Genomic DNA, 21,841 nt, shown 5'->3' on the forward strand with positions numbered 1-21,841 from the left:
TTAGAACTGAAAAAATTTGGTGAACCTTCTTTTTTGCAAAACGAAAAAAAATTGGTTAACCTTACAGAAGTTTGGAAAATTTTAGACTATTCTTGAAGGAGGCTGCGCGAACGCAGGCCTCCACTGCAACAAATTATGATGTAGGTTGTTCTACTTGAGAACACCTTAGGCGGGCACCCCTCCTAAGTGCAATGGAGGTCACCAACCTAGGCCATGAGCCTTCTTGATCACCCATTGACCCCATCCAGGTAAGTATGTATCTCAGTATCATACACTTTCATTTTATAACCACTTTCCCCCACAACTTCAGCTATTCTCCCCGATGTGGGACTCAGACTAGTGCTAATATACTAAGCACCTAAATTCTGTTGACAATTCTGCATAACCCATGCTATGCTATGTTATGGATGGAATTGGAATAGGCCACAATGGAAGATCAAGAAATCATTTACAACGACTGAAAACAAGAATCCAATGACTACAAATAGAAATAGAAATAGGGTTCGTTTTTCAATTGTGATGCAATGTCTTCCATCTATCCCACTCCAACTTACAACTCTCTCCCTTCAAACTCAACTTCCCCACGAGCCACCCCACCTTCCAACTACCCCACGTGCCTCCCATGTCAAAACTTCTTCACTCCCCAATCCTTCACTCTCCCTCACTCCCTCTCGGAAACCACCCTCCGTATAAAACGCAACCTCAACCACTTCCGCATCAACTACGCCATCATCATCCTCCTCATCCTCTTCCTCAGCCTCCTCTACCACCCTCTCTCCCTCATCGTCTTCCTCGCCGTCTTCGCCGCTTGGTTCTTCCTCTTCTTCTTCCGTGACCACCCGGTCGTCCTCTTCCGTTTCACCATCGACAACCGCTTCCTCCTCATTCTACTCTCTGCCCTCACAGTCGTCGCACTCGTCTTCACCGGCGTCTGGCTTAACGTCCTCGTGTCGGTGCTCTTCGGTGCTGCGGTGGTTGTTTTGCATGCGGCGTTTCGGAGTATTGATGATTTGTATTTAGATGAAGAAGAGATCTTTGATGGTGATTTACTTTCAGTTGTTGGTGGTAGCTTCAATACCAAGCGAACGAGGTACACTAGAATGTAGCTAATTACTTCTAAAGCGTGGACTCAGACACGGACACTGGATGCCGGACACGTCGACACTGATAATATAGTTAGTTACATTCTTTTTGTTTTGGTTTATCTCTTTGAATTGCATTTTTCATATATGTTAGTACAAAAATGTGAAATGTTCAAATGTCAATATAATAATAATAGTGTTACTATGCTGTTAGTTTGTAAATTCTTGATTAGATTCAATGAAAAACATTCATTTTGTGTATATTGAGTTCCATTTTTCAGTGTATCACTGTTATTCTTTTGATGTGTTTTTTCCTTTTGCTTTGCAATAGGGTTGGTAATCATATATAAGATTTGTTTGTTAGTTTTGGATTTGGTTAAAATGTAGATAGATTTTGGTTTGGGAGGTTGGGTACCTTAACTAGTTTGAGCTAAGAGAAAATGAGTTGGAGGTCTTGGGTTCAAACCCGGACGAAAGAGTAAATATTAATCTAACAAACTACTAATATTTGTCATTAAAAAAAAAAGATAGCTTTTGGATTGGATTTTTTTGAGGAGTTAGCCGTATTGGTTCGTCATTTGATGTGAATAGTTCATAAATTAGTTGTTGTTGTAATGACTATGGGCTTGTTTGGATTGTCTTATACAAGTTTATTTATTGGTATTAGTACTTGTGAGACTGTTTGGAAACATTTATGAAAACAACTTATGACATGCTTATATGCTATTTTTGGCTATTTTTATAAATTTGTCAGGGTAGTTTATGAAAACAACTTTTAACTTATGTGAAGAATGTTTGATTTTATTTTATCTTTTGCTATTGAAATAACTTATACATATATACTTAATTGATAAACACTTATGTTCGAAGCAAGTAACTAACTTGTTTATCCAAACATGACCCATATTTATTTCAGTTTTCAACCTTATTGCCTCATCCATTGTTTTTTACCCTTTTTAGTGATCAATTTAAGTGCACACGATAATGGCATGGTCGGTGATGTTTATTGGGGTTGGTCTTAGAGCAGAATGATGCTTATCAGGGGTAGCTCGGATTTTTAGATTTGATTATTTTTGATTAGTCTGACGTGTGTTGTGCTTTGGAGGTGCATTGCATAACCCTGTTTAGATCCCATGCAAGTGAAGTATTGAAACTTGGAAATGTCATAAAAATATATTGTGTTTCCTTAGGTCAAGTTAAGTAGATGAATGATTAATTTATGTCTTTAACATGTCTCTTCATGCAAGAGCCCTTTGGATTTTGACCATGGAAGTGCTCACTCTACCTTGAGCAGATTTTCAACATAATTATGGAAAAAGTGAAACAAGGATTGAGTTCTTGTCCAGTTGATTATGAAGTTTCTAAGGCCATGTTATGTAAGAATCAGTTATTCCAAGCTTGTAGTTAAAGCACTTGAATGGTTTTGTATATCTTACTTATCATCATCATTACGTATACCTCCTTAGAGATGTATAGTAGCAAGTTTTCTGTATCACTTATATATTACTAGTTTCAGGGATGAAGAACTATCAAGTGAGCATGATTGGTCTTATTTGGCAACTAGGTTTACACTCAAGTGAGTAACATGACCTTGATCCTTTCCATGACTTAAAACAATGTGAGAGGAATTTTCAAAATATAGATTTCAAAACTTGCAACGGTTAAATAGAGATCTTTGAAGCGGTGTAAATAGAGATCTTTCAGCCAAAGGGCTTAATGCTTGATTAATGAAGCAATGTAACAACTGTGTCTATAACAAACTCTTTCAAAGAGGTTTTTTTTCCTTTATCAAAGGACATAAATTTCTCTATAGATAGACACTTTTGAGGCAGAAAAAGAGACATAAAAAAATCATATTCTTGTGAGCAAAATTATGTCAAAAATAACACTAAATCATTTTTTCTTTTCTCTAGTGCACGAGAGTAACTGAGAGAACTTTATTTTGTAAATTATCATTGATCAATAAGTTTGGTGTGAATGTTCAAGTCACGTCAATGATTTCAAAGTATTCTGAAGGGAAGTCACCACTATACTCTTTTGCATCCGTTTGACGAATCAAACTTAAAGCTTAACATGTTTACGCACACTTTGAAATTTATATGCAATCACCGTTATCTTCTTCTATTTGTTCAAGTTATGCGGCAGTTCCCAACACAATATCGAACAATTTCTAGGTTCAATTTATAAGTTTATTTGTGGTTGCATAATGGCTGCAACTTTGATGAAGAGATGAACACTCATGCACTTATTTATTTTTACTACGGTGAAAGATACACATTTAATTTATATGAAAATTATATATTTATCAATGGGGTTGTATTGGTTTCCAATTTTGATTGTTTTGTGTGTGTGGCCTATAAATTATTTGTCGTAATGTTGAACTGATTTACACATAAAACATTTGCAAATAAAAGAGTAAGATAGATAAACCAAAATTAGACTGATTTTATACGGCTTATGTAACATTCATGTTCAGCAAAAAATTTGGTGACGGTGAATTTCATCTATGTTCTACGTTGGATATGACCATTGATTATCAATATTGTTTTTTTAGAAAGAAATTGTTGTGTTAATTTTGAAACAACACTATTTTCAACATAAACACGTCGAATCAATAAATAAATATTGATCATATACATGCATGATGTTTTTAATTTATATCCAGGATTCAATATTCAGTACTTATGTCAGATTTAACATGTGGTGTTGGACTCATAAATGCATGATTTAAAGACTGTTCAAGTATATGAATTTTGATGAGTAATATGTTCGGTATATAAAGCATGACATGATTGAATGTGAATTACATGCTGAAAACAAAAGTTTGATTGAGTAAATACATATATATGTGACATTCATGTTTTTTTTTTCTGAGAGAATCTGACATTCATGTTGTAACGCAAAGATGTTTAACACCGTAGTGGTTCTGTATGCATGAAAAACCATAACGACTTGTTCGAGTCTCTATTTTGAATGTTCTATGAAATTGTATTTATTGGTTAATTAGTTAATAAAACAATTAGCAAAATTAAAAAACAAAAAACGTACATGTTATTTGTGGCATAAGTGAATGACTATTTTCGGTGCAAGATATGGCATTGAAATTTCATCTACAGTTAAGGGTTGGGAGGCGCACAGTTGCGGTCTGGCTGCGTCGTCATGCACGTGTTCTGACGATAAAGTTAGTAAACGTCATAGAACAGTATATTTGTGTAAATTTAAGTATACCTTACCCAATGTGTACGAGGCAATATTTATAGAGTAGGTTTAGGATTTTTGACCCTTTGTACCTTTAGTTGTACAACTGTCTTTGGAGACAGATGTGGTCTTTAGGGACAACGATATATCAACAGTCGATAGCCGAGATAGTAGTACTCTAGAAGTGACTATCTCATCGGTTTTTGAAGAAAAATCGTTCTACAGTGTTGCATTCAATTTAGCACACTCTTGAAAAGATAAAGGACTAGCCGAATAAGAACCAATATCACAAAAACACCTCTTTGAAGTTTGAGTTAGAAACTCCTTAAGGATGATCTCTTCAAGGACACAAACAAGGGGGGAGATGACTGAGACGAAGAAGAAAGCCACTTTAATGTTTGAATTAGAAAATCCTCCAAAGAATGAGTGATCAAATTCTCTCCATCCTGAAATACATACAATAAAATGGTTCAAAAGATGAAGGAAATGATGGATTCCATAGCAAATTGGCTAATGCCTTCACAAATGAGCTCCAAGAGAAATTGGATTTAGAAGTTTCCCCTTTATGAGCACCATGAGCAAAATATTAGTTTGTGCTATTGAGAATAAGTTACTTATATAGAGGGATGATTTTGAATAAGGGAAGTTTTTTCACCGATACAGTTAAATTTTTTGGAGATAATCATGGTTACAAGGAAAATGACAAAGTTTGTTGAAGGCATGACTCAATGGTACATCTGTTCATGGCTAAGAATGAGTCTTTTGGCTAAATCAACAAGAAAGGAAGTCATGATATAAATGTGAAAATTAAAAGGATAATTTTATTAATATCCACAAAGAAGGGTAGCCACAAGGTTGACTACCTAGTCAATTTTTATAACGAAGAAGGACTTTAGGATCACCTAAAATTGCTACATTTTACTCTACTAGAAGTAAGGAGTTATGAAGGAAGAAACAATAAGATTAGCCCCTCTTCTTTGAGAAGAGTTTTTGGAGCAATCTTTTACCAGATATAAACTTGCTTCTCTTTCCAGAGATACTCCACATTCCACTGGGAAAGCTTCCTCTTCTTTGCTTATAAAAGAAGGGTCATCCTAACAAGTGTTCTTAGGGCATTTGTTAAGAAACTAAAAATAGAAATAAATGATAAATTTAAGATAAAAAAAAAGTTAATGTCTAAAATATAGAGGTGTTAAATGTACCATTTTTAAGATAAAATTTCTTTTTTGTATTTCTTATCAAGTGTCCTTAGAACACTTGTTAGCATTTTCCATAAAAGAAAATGAACGATCATCAAGTTGATAAACTTAGTGAACAATCGAAAGGGTAGCCACATGTACTCCCTCCGATCTTAAATATAAGAAAAGATTTCATTTTCAGGTTCATTGAATTAATAATGTATTTAGTTTATATTATAGTCCAGATGCATTAATAATTTAATGAACCTAAAAAAAGATTCTTCTCTTAGTTCTATCAGTGATTATTATTATTAAGGATCTATCAGTGATATCAGTGATAGATCAGTGATAGATCCTTTATTATGCAAACATAGTTCAATTAAGGATCTTCATGAAAGATTTTCAATTCTTCTCTTAGTTCTATCAGTGATAGATCCTTTATCTTTTTTTCATTTCAATTTGGTCATTTTTGTCCATTTTCATATACATTTTCACGCTTCAAATCTAATATTATTATGCAAACATAGACGAGGATCATAGATTTGAAGACTGAAAGACCATAAGAAAATAAAATCATGAATTTTAAACTTAAAAATTCATATGAAAATGGACAAAAAGGACCAAATTGAAATGAAAAAAAGATAAAGGACCAAACTGTTACCTGAAATTAAGTTAAGGGACTAAAAGTGTAATTTTGCCTTATTATTATTATTATTATTATTATTATTATTATTATTATTATTATTATTATTATTATTATTATTATTATTATTATTATTATTATTATTATTATTATTATTATTATGATCATCATCATCATCATCATCATCTTCTTGTATTGCATTGATCTCTTGGTTGTTGGTTTTTAATCATATATATTGCATTAATTTAATCTATATTAGTATTACTTCTTATGTTTTTAACATAATACGATTATTTTTATTGTGTAATGTTAATTTTTTAATATATGATATTTTGTATTTTGTATCAAAGATAATGCAATTATTTTGGATCGTGTGACTTTTTGCTAGGCTAGTGCTCTAATGGAGAAGTTAGAGAACCCACAACTGTGGGACATAGTTCCTACGTCAGCATTAATTGCTTGAAGCAATGAGAATCACACATTTGAGGAAACTATGAAGCCTCAACCTATTTCACGCTTACATGAACGCAACCATTGTGGGCACCTATAATGATATCCTAACTTTTGACTACATATTTGAGTTGTTACATATTGATTTTCCACTAGATATACATTGAAGAAGGTCTCCATTAACATCAATTGATCCTTGATCATCAATTATCATCAAATGCATGTTTTTCATTAATGTTCTATAATTTATTCGTATTCACTTAATCTTATCCTATCATTGACAATTAAACAAAAAGTATTAAAACAATTCTAAAATATAATTAAAACTATAGTTTATTTAAATAAAAGTGCAAAATACATATGGAAAATACATTATCAGATTCAAACAATCCCGATACTTTTGTTATCATTTATTTGAAGTTTAATTTAAATTTCAACTACAACCAAACCTTATGCAAACATATCCACCCACCCACACCCCCCAATTGTTTTTCACATAAGTAATGTACTAATTGCCAAGTTAAATCAAATAGTTCAATTTTAACATTTGTTTAATGTTTTCAAGTGTTTTGCACGGTTTTGTTTTTTACCTTTTAAGTAAATACAATTAAATCTTTGACTGAAACTACACGTAAACTTAAACCTATAGGCGATTATCTACTTTATCTAACATATAAAAAATTGTGTGACAAAGGGATGTTACATCCGACGTAATCTTAGATAATCTTTTTTTTTTAAAAAACACTCGTTTTAAAAAATAGTAATCTATATCTATACTTACTATATGTAAATAAAATAAGGGGACTTTGAAAAGATTTTGGCCTGGCTTTTTTATTATTCCAATTATATCCTTAAACAAAATTTTTTCCTATAAATATCTATACTATATATAAAGAAAATATGGGGACTTTGAAAAGATTTTGGGTTGGCTTTTTTGTTATTCCAATTATATCGTTATACAATTTTTTTTCTATAATAAATGTTATCTTTTTTTAAGGATATAATAATGTTATATTGTTGGTGTTATTAAAATGATAAATAGGGTTTGTTATATTAAAAAAATAGATTTTTTTTTTGTTATATTATTGTTGTCATTGAAAAAGATAAATATGGTTTGTTGAGTTTGTTACATTTGAAAGTCACAAATATCTATACGTATAATTTTAATCTATATAAAAAATTCTATATAAAATATCGTTCGTTAATTTACATACAATTTTTTTATAAAATATAATAGATAATTAGCGCAATAAAAAAAAGCAGAAAAACGGGCACGTGCATATTTTGCTCGTTATATATAAGGAAAATAGCATGTTTTGGTTCTTTTTGGTTGGTTTTTTCTCTTTCCAAAATTTTTCTCAATTTTAGATACAAATAGCACATATAACAAATTGATAAGAATAAATTCAAATATTAAAATAAAAGTGTAACAAACACGATTGAGTATGTATATGTCCATTTTTTTCTTTATCCTTTAAAAAGTGTAACGAAGTAGATGAGTATATTATACTTACTTTTTCATTATGACAGTTATACTCTTAAACAACTTTTTCTATAATAAAAATTGATTGATGTTGGTGTCAATAAAAATTGATTGATGTTGGTGTCAATAAAAAAAATAAGAATTTAGATAAAAAAAATTTTTTGTTATATTGTAGGTGTCATTGAAATAGATAATCATAGTTAGTTTGATTTGTTATAATTTTAAAGCAAAAAACATTTATATTTTTACTTTTAATCAAAATCAAAATTTCATAAAAACAACTTGTTAAAAAAAAACATAAAAACAACAATGTTCATAATTTTAAAACGTTAGCATAATAAAAACGTATTCGTCTTTTCGCTAGTCCTAGATAATCTAAATTTCAACACAAGACTGAAAAGTTAACACTAAAGACTGGAATTAAAATGTGGATAGAAACCAAAAATTGAAGAAAGAAAAACACAGACTAATGTCTAAAGGATAAAGCAAGGAATCATGCATGAGAGAATCAAGCAAAAATCACATGACATGACAATACATATAAACAAATTAACATTTTTTTTAAATATTGAAAATGATCCATTGGATTTATTCCCAAAAAAAACCCATTTTGATTTTAAAAAATATGTTGGATGTACTGGATTCAATCCATTAACAATTTTATTTTATAATGGATAGATCTAATGGATTCTTAGGTAGTTGAATGATGGATTAGTAGAAAAAATTGCCACCCCTAGGCCCCCTAAACACCTCCCTATTGTTAGATAACTTTTTCGCTCAACAAATATCTCTAGACAAACATGGTTCATCATTTAAAAAATTTGATAGATCCACAAATGATTCTCTCTCTCACTCTCTCTCACTCTCTCTCTCTCTCTCTCTCTCTCTCTCTCTCTCTCTCTCTCTCTCTCTCTCTTCTTCTAAAAGAACTTCCAATGTAACTTGTTACACGCAACTACCCGCGCGTTTGAAACTAGTTGTCACGAGCTTTCTACCTTGTTCGCATCTGGCCCACCATGTGCACCCATGCTTATCGAATCCCAACAAATCTCTCACGAGTCAATCACGTCCCTACAACACATCTCTAAGATTTCCTTGATTTTGTTATTCTCTCAACTATAAAAGTATTGGATGTCGTAAGCATTAAAGACATTTATCTTCCCAATAAGTCAACATAGGAAAATGTAAAATTCATGCATCACCCATGTGCGCAACCACCATCCGCGTGCCTGAAACTAGTTGTCACGAGCTTCCTACCTTGTTCGCATCTGGCCCACCATGTGCACCCACGTTCATCGAATCCCAACAAATCTCTCACGAGTCAATCACATCCATACAACACATCTCCAAGATTCCCTTGATTTTTGTTGATCTCTCAACTGTAAAGGTATTGGATGCTCTAAGCATTAAAGACATTTATCTTCCCAATGAGTCAACATAGGAAAACGTAAAATTCATGCATCACCCATGTGCGCAACCACCATCCGCGTGCCTGAAACTAGTTGTCACGAGCTTCCTACCTTGTTCGCATCTGGCCCACCAAGTGCACCCACGTTCATCGAATCCCAACAAATCTCTCACGAGTCAATCACATCCATACAACACATCTCCAAGATTCCATTGATTTTTGTTGATCTCTCAACTGTAAAGGTATTGGATGCTCTAAGCATTAAAGACATTTATCTTCCCAATGAGTCAACATAGGAAAAAGTAAAATTCATGCATCACCCATGTGCGCAACCACCATCCGCGTGCCTGAAACTAGTTGTCACGAGCTTCCTACCTTGTTCGCATCTGGCCCACCATGTGCACCCACGTTCATCGAATCCCAACAAATCTCTCACGAGTCAATCACATCCATACAACACATCTCCAAGATTCCCTTGATTTTTGTTGATCTCTCAACTGTAAATGTATTGGATGCTCTAAGCATTAAAGACATTTATCTTCCCAATGAGTCAACATAGGAAAACGTAAAATTCATGCATCACCCATGTGTTGTCGCACCAATCAACAAACTCTAACTACTACTAGCATGACACGTGGACTGTTAATTTTTTTAACAAGGTTCTCTTTGGACCATAAGAATAATGTTAGCAGGTCAAATTTAGGCAAGAAATGTTATTTGAAGTGTCATATTGATGTAGAAATTGAGGCAAGAAAAAATTGAAGTTATTTTATATTGTATTCTTCTTTTGCATCTCTAAATTTTGATTTAGTATTAGTATAGTTTATTATATCATCTCTATTTCTCAAAATATATGGATGACATCATTTGAAGAAAAGATACACAAACATTTAAAAAGTTTTAAAAATAATTAAATGATAAAAAAATTAATTCACTATTTATTTTTTGTGTCACTTTATTTTTTTTATAATACAAAACTGCATTAGTGAGAAATACAAGGGGTATTTTAAGTTTCAACCCATCAAAATATATAATTTTATCTTTAAGTAGAGTGTTTAATTTCTTTTGAGAAGTTAAAATGGTGACATCCTTAATCGTACATAAATAAAAATTAATTAGTCAGCATGACAATTAAATAAGAACGACGAGATGTCTCCAATATGATATTGATTGACTATTGTGACATGTTTAATATTACATTGAAGGCTTAAAAGTAAAAGCGAAGAAAAACATTAAAGCTATTCAATGGATTCATTTGACACCTTTTCAATGGATTCATTTTCTTTTTTTTACTAAATTTAACTGATTCATATTAATCACATTCAAATAATATTTTAAATTAATGAAATGCTATATATACTTTCACAAATAATTATCTCTTTAAACAAGAAAGTTAATATTTTTTTATTAGAAATATAACCAAATAAATAGATTTGATTAATCTTCTTAAAATATAATAATAACTAATATTTTTATAAAAAAATAAAAGGTTAGTCAAATGAAAATTTAGGAAACATATAAAATAATTTATATAATATAAAAATTATATTAGTGTCCACTCAGGTGCACCATAATAATGAGGTACTTGCTCTTTGGCTATTAAAATTATACTATATTCTTATATAATATGTAAATATGTTATTGAAAAAACATACATCTATTGGACATTCATAATTTGGAGTAGAGAGTGTGGCAGAAAAGGTGGTGAGTCGGTGAATAGTTTGTGAGATAATTTACAAGCTATATAAAAGTCGAAATAGGCTTCGTTGGAAATTACATCTCCAAACAAAAAAAAAAGAACCAAACTAAACTCCCCTCACCCATACAAATCAATGCAACCTAAAGACACAGAGCCCCTTATGGAGAATGAGAATGATAATGATTCTAGTGGTTCATCTGTAGAGGATGAAACTGAATCTAGTGGAAACCTTAATGTTGAGTTGGTAAGGGAGAAGTACAAAATTTTCAGGAATCACTGTTATCAACTTTATGATTTTCTCTTTACACACACACTTGAATGGCCATCCTACACAATCCAATGGCTCCCAGAACGCCGCGAACGAAAAAGAAAATACCACTCTCTCCAAAATATGATTTTGGGAACATGCACTAATGGAAAATCTCCCAATCACCTCATAATAGCTGAGGTTCGACTTCCTCTTGAGGATTGGGACCCCCACAAAACCAATAGAGCTTACAGTCACAACAACAACAAAGTCGTGATCGACGTTATCAGCAATAAGTTTAGGATTGTCAAGGCAATCAAACATGATGGTGATATTAACATTGCTCGTTACATGCCTCAAAAACCTTCAATTGTTGCAACTAAGACAGATTGTGAGGAAGTTTATATATTTGATTGCAAGAAACGTCCATCTAGAGCTCATGGTCGCCCTGAATTAAGGTTGTTTGGTCATCAAACTGATGGATATGGGTTGTCTTGGAGCAAATTCAAGAGTGGTCATTTACTTAGTGCGGCTTACGATTCTACAATTTGTGTGTGGGATATTAATGCAACTCCCAAAAACAATACCCTCGATGCCTTGCGAGTTTTCAAGGTATCAAATCTTTGTTTCGCCTTTGTTCAAAAGAAATTTTTTGATTTGATTTTATCATAGTTTTTTTTTGTGCAAATTAATCTATCATGGTTAATTATTCATTTTTTTTATAGTCTTTATTTTGAGTTAAAGGGCGATGCAATTTCGGTGTAAATTTGCATTACACTAAATAACCACGCAACAATTTATCCCTTCATAGAAAACCAATTTCAAAATAAAATAGAAAATAGTATTAAAATGATGCAGTAGAATAGTAGATTCTCATTGAATCTTAGTGTAAAATAAATTTACTTGAGGGTGAATGTTCTTTAAAATATTAGAATTAAAGGATACACATTGTTGGTGTAATTTTTTTTTTTAGACAAACATCTAACAAGAATATATTACTTTGCCATGTTACATCATTTTTGTATGATTATTTTAAAATTGATAGTGTGGCATGGAAAAATGGCGGCCTTCCATTGTAAAACTCAACATCCAATCATTTGATGCGAAGTTATTTTTTGTATTTAATTAAGTCAATTTAAATTTTAGATCAGTTTTCAGTAAAAAAAAACAAAGATTAATGTTGTCTTGAAATTAGCCTAACCCCATATATCTTTCAAATGAAAACCCTGACCCTATTTATGATTATCTTTTGTCATTAGTTTAATGAAGGTGAAGGTGTGGAAGATGTAGCTTGGCACATAAAGAATGAGAATTTATTTGGATCTGTTGGGCAAAATAAATATTTACAATTATGGGATGTTCGAGCCCCATCAGTGAGCAATCCAGTTCAATATTGTGTTGCTCATTCCGACACAGTGAATTGTTTATCTTTCAATCCATTTAATGAATGGTCTGTCATTACCGGTTCATCGGACAAAACGGTAAAACTATGGGATACAAGAAAGATAAGCAAAAGCAATGATCTTTATAATTGTGTCCACACCTTTAAACAACATACTGGAAAGGTTTTTCAGGTTGGATGGAATCCACATAACAAGATGGTGTTTGCTTCTGGTTGTCATGGTAGGAAAGTGTTGTTGTGGGATATTAATAAGATTGGTGATATACAAAATGGTGAGAATGTTAAAAATGGTCCACCAGAATTGCTTTTTGTTCACAATGGTCATACAAGAAGAATAACTGATTTGTCTTGGAATTCTTCTGATGTTATGATGATTGCTAGTGTTTCTATGGATAATTCAATTCATGTATGGAAGATGTGTGAGGAGATTTATAGTAATGAAGACGAAGATAAAGATAATGATGATGATGATGATGATGATGATGGTGATGATGAAGATGATGATGATGGTGGTGGTGGTGGTGATTATGATGAAGGAATTTATGATTACGATGATGATGATTAAGATGGTGATATTTTGTATGAGAGAAATTATGATGATGGTGGTGAAGAAGTTGATAACATTTCATAAGGTTCTCTTATTGTATGATTTAATTATTTGGAATAAACTAGTTAAATAGGTTGGCAGGATTTTCTATTTGTATTGGTTTGATATTATTATATTTCATCCTTTTTAAACATTGTTGTTTAATTTGTTGTTGAGTTTTTTTGTGGTTTGAAGTATGATTGTCTTCACCATGATATTATGTTGAAGTCCTATGTCATTTTTATTTAAAAATTGGCAATGTAGTCATAATAGAATCGATCTCTACAGAAAATAAATAGAAATATAATTTATTTTTAAAATGAAATTTCTTCCATTACCATTATTACAACTCCCTCCATTTAACCTCATCTTCCCCACTCACTCCATTGGCAACCACACCCTCCAATTACCTCATGTCCCGTCCATTTCAAAACTTCTTCTCTCCAAATATTCACCCTCTCCCTCGATGATCCACCCTTTGAATAAAACTCAATCAACCATTTATGCATCAATTATACCACATTCATCCTCTGCCTTTTATATCACCCTTTATCTCTCATCCTCTTTCTCGTCATTTTTGTCACCTGGTTCTTCTTCTTAGACTTAAGTATTTGACATGCTTCATCAACTCTTTTGTGATAGAGATGTTCATATAAATACTACTTGGAGAATATATCCGATGACAGATGTTGAGATATGAGATAAGATTCATACAAAGCATTGCTTGAGGGATTGTACGATTCTACATGTTGGTGTAAGCCATAAAGGACAATAGTTTTATGTTAAACTTATGTATCATGACTTTTATTATCAAATAAAATGAGGCTTTCTTTATTATATTTTCTATAAGGTTAATAAAGTCCCTTGAATAGATAGTTCAAGTAATGAAACATTAAGTGATACTTAATCGTGAGATTTCATTCACACAAAGAATACTATTCTTAAAAGTATATGTAGTCAAACTTTATTATAAATGGGGATAATAATGAAGCGTATATACTATTATGTATGAAGATTGATGACCACGCCTCACAAGTCATAGATATGAGATATTAAGTCTATACATAGGTATAAACATTTGGAGTAATATTTATATTAGATTGACCCACCATCGTAATACTACATAGTATGTTATAAAGATGTCATAAGATATTCTCATAATTATAATAATGTATACTACTCTTAGACCTGAAACCATTATGATCCCTAGATGTGGACTCAAGTGTTTTGTTACCATTAAAACATTATTTGTAACATGTTAACTATAAAGTTGGTTATTGGGTATTCGATGAATCATGCTGAGAGACATGAGTGTCCTAGATGAGATTTTCTCCTCCTGCATGATAGGATAAGTATCATTAGGCCTCTTGGTGAAATATGACAGTAAAATTGCATGGACATGCCGAATTAGTCAATATGAGATATTCAACTTATTCGTTATTCAATATAGGGTTAAATATGTTTTTGGTCCCTATAAATATATCAACTTTTCATTTTAGTCCCTCTAAAATTTTCCTTCAACTTTTAGTCCCTATAAAATTTGCAATCACTACTTTTGGTCCCTATTTTAAAGTAAAATCATATGTAGAATTCATATTTTTGAATAAAATTTTGCAGAAAAATTCATAATATTATAAGAATCTCTCCCAAAAAAATTTAGAATTTTTTAACAAAACATGAATTTAATATGAATTTTTATATTTTTTATGGTTAAAAATTCATATTAAATTTATGTTTTGTTAAAAAATTCTAATTTTTTTTGGGAAATATTTTTACAATATTCTAGACATTTTTGCAAAATTTCATTAAAAAATACAAAAATTAACTTTAAAATAGGGACCAAAAGTAGTGATTGAAAATTTTATAGGGACTAAAAGTTGAAGGAAAATTTTAGAGGGACTAAAACGAAAAATTGGTATATTTATAAGGACCGAAAACATATTTAACCCTTCAATATATTACGGTATCAAGAAATATAAATATTGAGCTATACAAAGATGACACAATCTATGTCTTATGTTCAATATAGATATAAAGACAAAGGGGTAATTATGCACATGATTGTTATCACGGAAAATGTTTCGTCATATCACATGACATTCTTCTCACTTGGGTGACAACCACTTATTGGTAGATATTTATCGTTGTTTATAATATGCTTTAATATTATTATCAATGTGAAGGGAACCTATAAGGTCACACACATATGACATATAGATGAGAGAAAATAAATAAATAAGACTTATTTATAAATTAATAAGTAAGGGACTTATTCTTAATTAAGTTAATAAATATGACTTATCCTTTATTCTTAAAGCTTATTAGGTTAAGCTATCACTAAACCCTAATATTTTCCCTCTAATTCCACTGCATTAAATGCTTAAGAGGTTAACCCTACTTTATTTCCCTCCCACAATCTTGCCAATTTGAATTTCAAAATTTTTTCCTTTTGTTGCCAGACTTTATAAATTCGGTGGGATTAACCAAGCTATGTTGTGAAACGTGATACATTCATTATACATGCTTGAACATTGAAAAACATTAAATAAGGCCATTGCACTGCCACGTTGAAAACCAAACAACTATCCACCTGGAAAACAATTCAACTATAGAATTTTGTAGGCTTTATGACTTTGTCTCTCACCTTCAAAATTTTCTTCTTTTTCCAAAGAAACAAATTAAGTCTCCACTTTCTCTTTCATTTCCTCACATAAATCAATTCAGTCAACACTCTTTCATTTGTTGATTCAAATTCAATTTTTCATTTCTACCTTTCTTCTCAATTCCATAGACAATATGTATCTCAATTCTTCATTTCTACCTTTCATTTGAATCTCACACGACAATTTTCTACTTCCAAACTAAATTTCTTAACCCTAACTCTTTCTATATCTATGCTATGGTTGGTCATTATGCAATCAACTTGATGAAATTTACTAAAAATCGTTGGTCATTGTGAGAAAAGATCGCCAAAAAGATAATTGGAACTCGCATAATGATGTGTGGATGATGGTGATTCTTCTTTTGCTTTATATTTTAGCTCCATTTATTTTTAGGTTTCATCTTAAAACTTTGATTTTCATTTGTGTGCTGATGGTTTGAGAAATTGTGTTGTGTTTTTAAGAGACACAAGGACACAATAAATTAGTGTGTTTTTTTATTGATGTTTTTTTTATGTTAACCAATGATGGCTGTTTTTGTAAGCAATTTGAACTAATAGCAATTTTTTTGTTTTGTTATTTGGTGTAGTTTCAAGGAGGATGTGTAGACACTGAAACATTGAGGACAATGGATCCTCATGCTAGACCGGTTACAAATTTTGATAATTCACCGTCCACGATAGACTTCTAAGACAACACAACCCAAATCATCCATTATGTGTGTACTCCCAATGAAGATGGACTTTGTTTAACAGTTCAGTAATCTCAAAGTCTTGCTACTAATATGAGATGACTGGTGTTTCCAATTTGTGATCAAAGTTTGATGTTCAATAAGTCTTGAATATAAGTCTTGAATCCTTGATACCTATGTTATAGAAGTTTTTTAGTTACATGTAACAGTGTAATATACTCCAGGAGTAGTTAAATATGTGATACCAAAACTGCAGCTATTGCATCGCATCTGAACAATCTGTGATGCTAATTCAACAACCCAACATAATTTATTTATTTTGGTGTATTTTAGTTTATTTACAATTTTTCTATTGTTGGTTTGCTTTTAAATGAAACATGTGTAACTCAAAAAGTGCAACAATTATCAACATATGAAGATCGTGTATGATAATATCGATATTGATGGTTTAGATTACTTTTCATTTTGCGTTTAATACATCTAATATTGAACATGTGGGCAAATGGAATTGCCTTTTTTTTTTAAAAGCGGGTGAAATAGTGCATCATCAATTATATACCATTAATTGTTGCCTTTTTCTTTATCCCAACATTGGTTTTTTTTCTTCCCTAAAAAAAAAATCTAACCATTAATCGAAATATAGACCCGTGCGACGCACGGGTCAAATATCTAGTTAATTAAATTATTAAATGTGGTACACCGTAATGTACAATGCGTTTTAAGTAGAAAACAGTACACCATAGGATATGGTGCGCACAAGCGAGTCTATAAATGGAATTCACTTGTACAAAATTTGTGTACCACTTAACAGAAACCCTTAACTAAAAATTGCAAACCCTAGTTCTCTATGAACCTCTGATCGCTTGACTAGCACCGAGAGCTAGAGAAGATTTGTTGGTTTGGACATGTAGAGGCACTGATACATTGCTTTGTTGTGATCGAAATCGTTTCTACACTTCAAGAGGTAACAAAAATTTTCAGTAATAGAAACCGTTTGAAACCACAACTTCTAAAAACAAAACAAAAAAACAAATAAAATTGTGTGCTTGTGTATTGAGAAGAAGTGAAATCGTAGGTTGAAAATTGGGCAAATCGTGGGTCAAAAAATTGGAGAGTTTTAGATTATGATGCGAACGTTTCAATCTGTACCCATGACTTATCAGAGGCCATGGTCGCCTCACCCTCTTCGCCGTGGATTCGTGACCGCAAAATCTCTCCCTCTCGCGACCGTTCACTCATCAAACATTGTTACAGACTTACATTATTTTATTTTTTTTTACAAAAATGGTCAAAGAAAATGGGAAAGAGAAACCAATACGTGTTGAAAGAGGAATAAAGGAGGAGGGGGTCATTGTAAGTGACCTAGACGTGAAGAACAAGGTCTGAGAGGTTTGAAGAAGAATATGGAAGAGATAAGGTGAGGGGTTTGTGGATTTTTTTTTTGTTTGAAATAATGTGTGTGATAGCTGAAAAGTGGAGCACATGAGTGTCTTTTAATATGATCTGTGTGTTTTTATCCAATGGTTGATATGTCACCCTCTCACTCTCACATAAGGATACTCTTTCTCACTAGATATGCTCCCTATATATAATATGTATTATGCTCCCTATATATGCTCCCTATATATATATATATATATATATATATATATAAGAATTATGAAGGCAACAAACTCAAATAAAGATTCTATGTACTAATGCATCCAGTTGACATATTTGTTCTCAATAAATACTATCAATTAGAACAAAAAAAATATAATTTATTATTTGAATCTTACAAATTATGCAATATGAATACTTCAAATCTTTGATCTAACTTTAGAATTATAAATATGTTCATAAAGTTCCATTTATAATTTATATATATTGTATTTTATGATGAAGATTGTTTGCTTAGATTATACTAGTTTTGGTCAAAGACTGCAACAAAAGTATTATCATCCCTTGGAATAAATCAAATGAATTATAGTGCATCTAAGAAACATCAATTGCAAGTTACCGTAATATATTTTATTCCTAATTGACAATACTAAACCATGCCAAATCAAACAAAAAAGTGCACTATAAGTATACGACAAGAGACTTTGTGAGGGACTTACCTCATTTTCGTATAATGATTTCCCCCTAAATAAATGTTGCATATAGGACAACGTTCCAATTCTTCTTCTCTTATTTTTGTATATAAATGCACTCCTTGCAAACTAAACCAAGTCCAAAGAAGAAGAAAAATAGAAATTTAGGATCAAATTTTCAAGTCTATAATATAAGCATCCACAACAAATACAAATCATAATCACTAAAAAATTAGCCAGGTAGATCGAGATTCAGATCTTCTTCCATGGTTGTGGTGCAACAATTTTACACTGAAATATTTAGCTACTTATTGTTACATTTTAGGAGAGGATCCGAGGAGATGAGAAAAATCATATCAAACTCAAATAAAGAACTCAAAATAGTTTTATTTAAAATATGTAAATGGTCCGTACAAATATGGCTTGGTTGGATTTTGGTCCCTGCAAAAAAAATTGAAATATACCCTTGCAAATTTTTTTTTGTTTTTTAAAAAAGTCCTTGGGGTCATTTTCTTGTTGATCTAGCACTTTTTATCCGAAACTTGATTATTGTATCAACATATACACGTGGAAAAAATGTGGCAATTCATTATTTTAAAAACAAGGGTTAATTAATTATGTTTCTAGTCCCTATAAAATAGCGACCTTGTAAGTTTAGTCCCTACTTAATTTTAATAGCATTTTTAGTCCCTAATTTTGTTTTTCTGCACTGAGTATTAGTCCATACTCAATTCAAATTTGTTTAATTTATGCTTAAACTCTTAAATTTTTGAACAATTTTTTGCAGACATGTTTAGAACATTACTAAAAGTTCGTCCGCAAAAAATTATCGCAAAATTTGATTTCTACATCCAGATTTTATTACTTTTTATCTTTAACTTTTGTCGTTTTAAAAAATTCATATTTAATTCATTTCATGTCAGAAAATTCTAAATTTTAGTAAACGAACCTTTCATAGTGTTCTAATCTTGTCTCAAAAAAATCGTTCAAAAATTTAAGAGTTTAAGGATAATTAATCAAACTTTGTTTTAGCAGGGACTAAAATTATAAGTAAATTTTTTTTATAGGGACTAAAAATGCTATTAAAATTACGTAGGGACTAAACTTACAAGGTCGCTATTTTATAGGGACTAGAAACATAATTAACCATAAAAACAATTTATAAATCCATAAAAGTTTATTTTTTAAATTTAAAATGTCTAATTAATAAATAGAAAGAAGAGTTGTGTTCGTCTCCTTCCATTTCATTTTCTCCATTCGTACTTCTTCTCCATATGTTCACACTTGTTTGTCTCCTTTGTTGCTTTCCAAGTGAATCGAACCATGTTTCTATGATTGTGTGTTTCAGGTTTTCTGAGTGAATTGCTATATTTTCTCACCCGTGTTTTCGTTTCCGGTTTCATTTTATTTCGTTTCTGGGTTCTTCATCTTGCTAGGTTACTTGTCTGATTCAGAATTTGTGGATTTTTATTAATAGACTGAGAAGGTGTTTTATGTATATAATTCGGATCGACCCAATTTGTTGTTTTTGCAAAGAATATGAATAAGGTTTTCTTCATGATAGCCCTCCCTGTTTTGAACATGAGCAAGTCGCGGTTTATGGTAGATAGAGAAAAAAATTAGTCCATTTTAGTTCAATATGAAAGCGATTATGCAGTGGATGTGGAAAATATAAATGATATGAGATAGTGGGAAAGAAACCAAACATGGAGTACCACATACACCTAGCAACAAGATGAAATGCAAACAAACCGCGAGAATAACCAAATGAGGTGTTAGTGGTGCAACACCATAATTTACTTTCATTTTTGAACATTGTAATATTATCATCTACCTCTATCTCCAAATATTGTGAATTTTAAGTTTTATCTTTATTTAGGTGTGACTATGTAGTCTTCCTTCATATAAATTTGTTTGCATGCCTAATTCATTTCGTTTTAGGCATATCTTGGTTTCATGCCCATTCATTATTTGTTTATGATATTAACGTATAAGGTAGGGGTTATTTATTTCGTTGTTTTCTTATATCTGATTTTTGTTTGAATTTCAGGTTAAATTTAATAATTTAATGAGTCGCTCGAATCCACTTCATGTTGTTACAATATGGGATCATCTTTGTTGAAGAGATTTGTAGCACTTATATAACATATACATGTTTTATCTTGGTTTTTCGGGTGTCAAACATTGATTAAGTTTGAACCTTTTTAACCTTTGATATCTCATTTTTCTTGGGAAGGGAAAAATAAGAAAAACCCTTGAGAATTGAGGTCCGGGAGTTGTTTTCGTCATGAGAAGGTGTTAGGCACCCATAACGACTATAGTATCCTATAGGAACCGTCTTTAATTTCTACGCACGCGCTTTATTTTTAAATACTATTTGAAAATGTTATTTACACCTAAGGGTTTGCTAGGTTAAGAATTGGAGGGAGAGGAATGTGTTTGGATTTTTGTTTTATTGGAATTGGAGAAGTTTTGACTTCTTGCCTACATACCCTTTTAAGGGATCAAAATCCATGTAGTTCTCTTCCAAAAAATGTTTTTGTTTTTGTTGGTTGATTTTAATTTTGAAAATGGAATTTTGAAGAATAAGAGAGAGAGAGGCCTCAAGGGCATAAGATTTGGAAAATGTGAGGTGTGATTAGTTATTTTGCAAAAAAAAGGTCTAAGTATGATTAAAGTTCATTAAGGTTTTTGTTTAAGAAAATAAAGGGAAAATTCAATGGGATTTTGATCCCAAGGTTTCTTTGGAAAATTATTTGAGTGGAGTTGTTCATGTTTTTTGGAAAAGAGAATTTTTCTAAGTATCGTGATTCCTAAGCATACATCTAAATCATACATTCCCTAAGCATACATCTAAAGTATCCATTGTGATGTGTGTGCATGTGTCGGTGCTTGTGTCGGTGTACATCATTAGAGTCCATTGTCCTTTACATAGGCCCTAGTTTACATGCTATGGTCTTGCAAGAATTTAAATTGCATAAAGTAAAGTACAAAAAACCTAGGTTTTACATGCTAAGTCTTGGCAAAATTTAAAGTGCAAGA

At 31.4% G+C, this 21,841-nt stretch overlaps 1 protein-coding gene, 1 non-coding gene and 1 pseudogene across 2 annotated transcripts; 2 read left to right on the forward strand and 1 right to left on the reverse strand.

Moving 5' to 3' along the window:
- Positions 1-95: 95 nt before the first annotated feature.
- On the reverse strand, positions 96-256 carry LOC146956444 (U1 spliceosomal RNA). Its single transcript, XR_015025144.1, has one exon. It is a non-coding gene; the product is annotated as a U1 spliceosomal RNA (small nuclear RNA).
- Positions 257-387: 131 nt separating this feature from the next.
- On the forward strand, positions 388-1,188 carry LOC146956445 (PRA1 family protein D pseudogene; annotated as a pseudogene).
- Positions 1,189-11,237: 10,049 nt separating this feature from the next.
- On the forward strand, positions 11,238-13,547 carry LOC146956446 (histone-binding protein MSI1-like). Its single transcript, XM_085719765.1, has 2 exons — positions 11,238-12,000; positions 12,648-13,547. The coding sequence occupies exons 1-2, from the start codon at positions 11,275-11,277 to the stop codon at positions 13,353-13,355; spliced, it is 1,434 nt and encodes a 477-aa protein (XP_085575891.1). The 5' UTR covers positions 11,238-11,274; the 3' UTR covers positions 13,356-13,547.
- The last annotated feature ends 8,294 nt before the right edge of the window (positions 13,548-21,841 follow it).

Source organism: Medicago sativa, chromosome 1 (genome assembly GCF_051527215.1).
Source record: "Medicago sativa cultivar Bolivia chromosome 1, Bolivia_mono, whole genome shotgun sequence".
Classification (NCBI taxonomy): Eukaryota; Viridiplantae; Streptophyta; class Magnoliopsida; order Fabales; family Fabaceae; genus Medicago; species Medicago sativa.

What these genes read in the sequence shown, in the direction of transcription:
- LOC146956446 (XM_085719765.1), top strand. Translation starts at nt 11,275, where the DNA reads ATGCAACCTAAAGACACAGAGCCCCTTATGGAGAATGAGAATGATAAT. An exon ending in ATGCCTTGCGAGTTTTCAAG is followed by an intron (nt 12,001 to 12,647) that starts GTATCAAATCTT and finishes TTTTGTCATTAG; the next exon opens with TTTAATGAAGGTGAAGGTGT.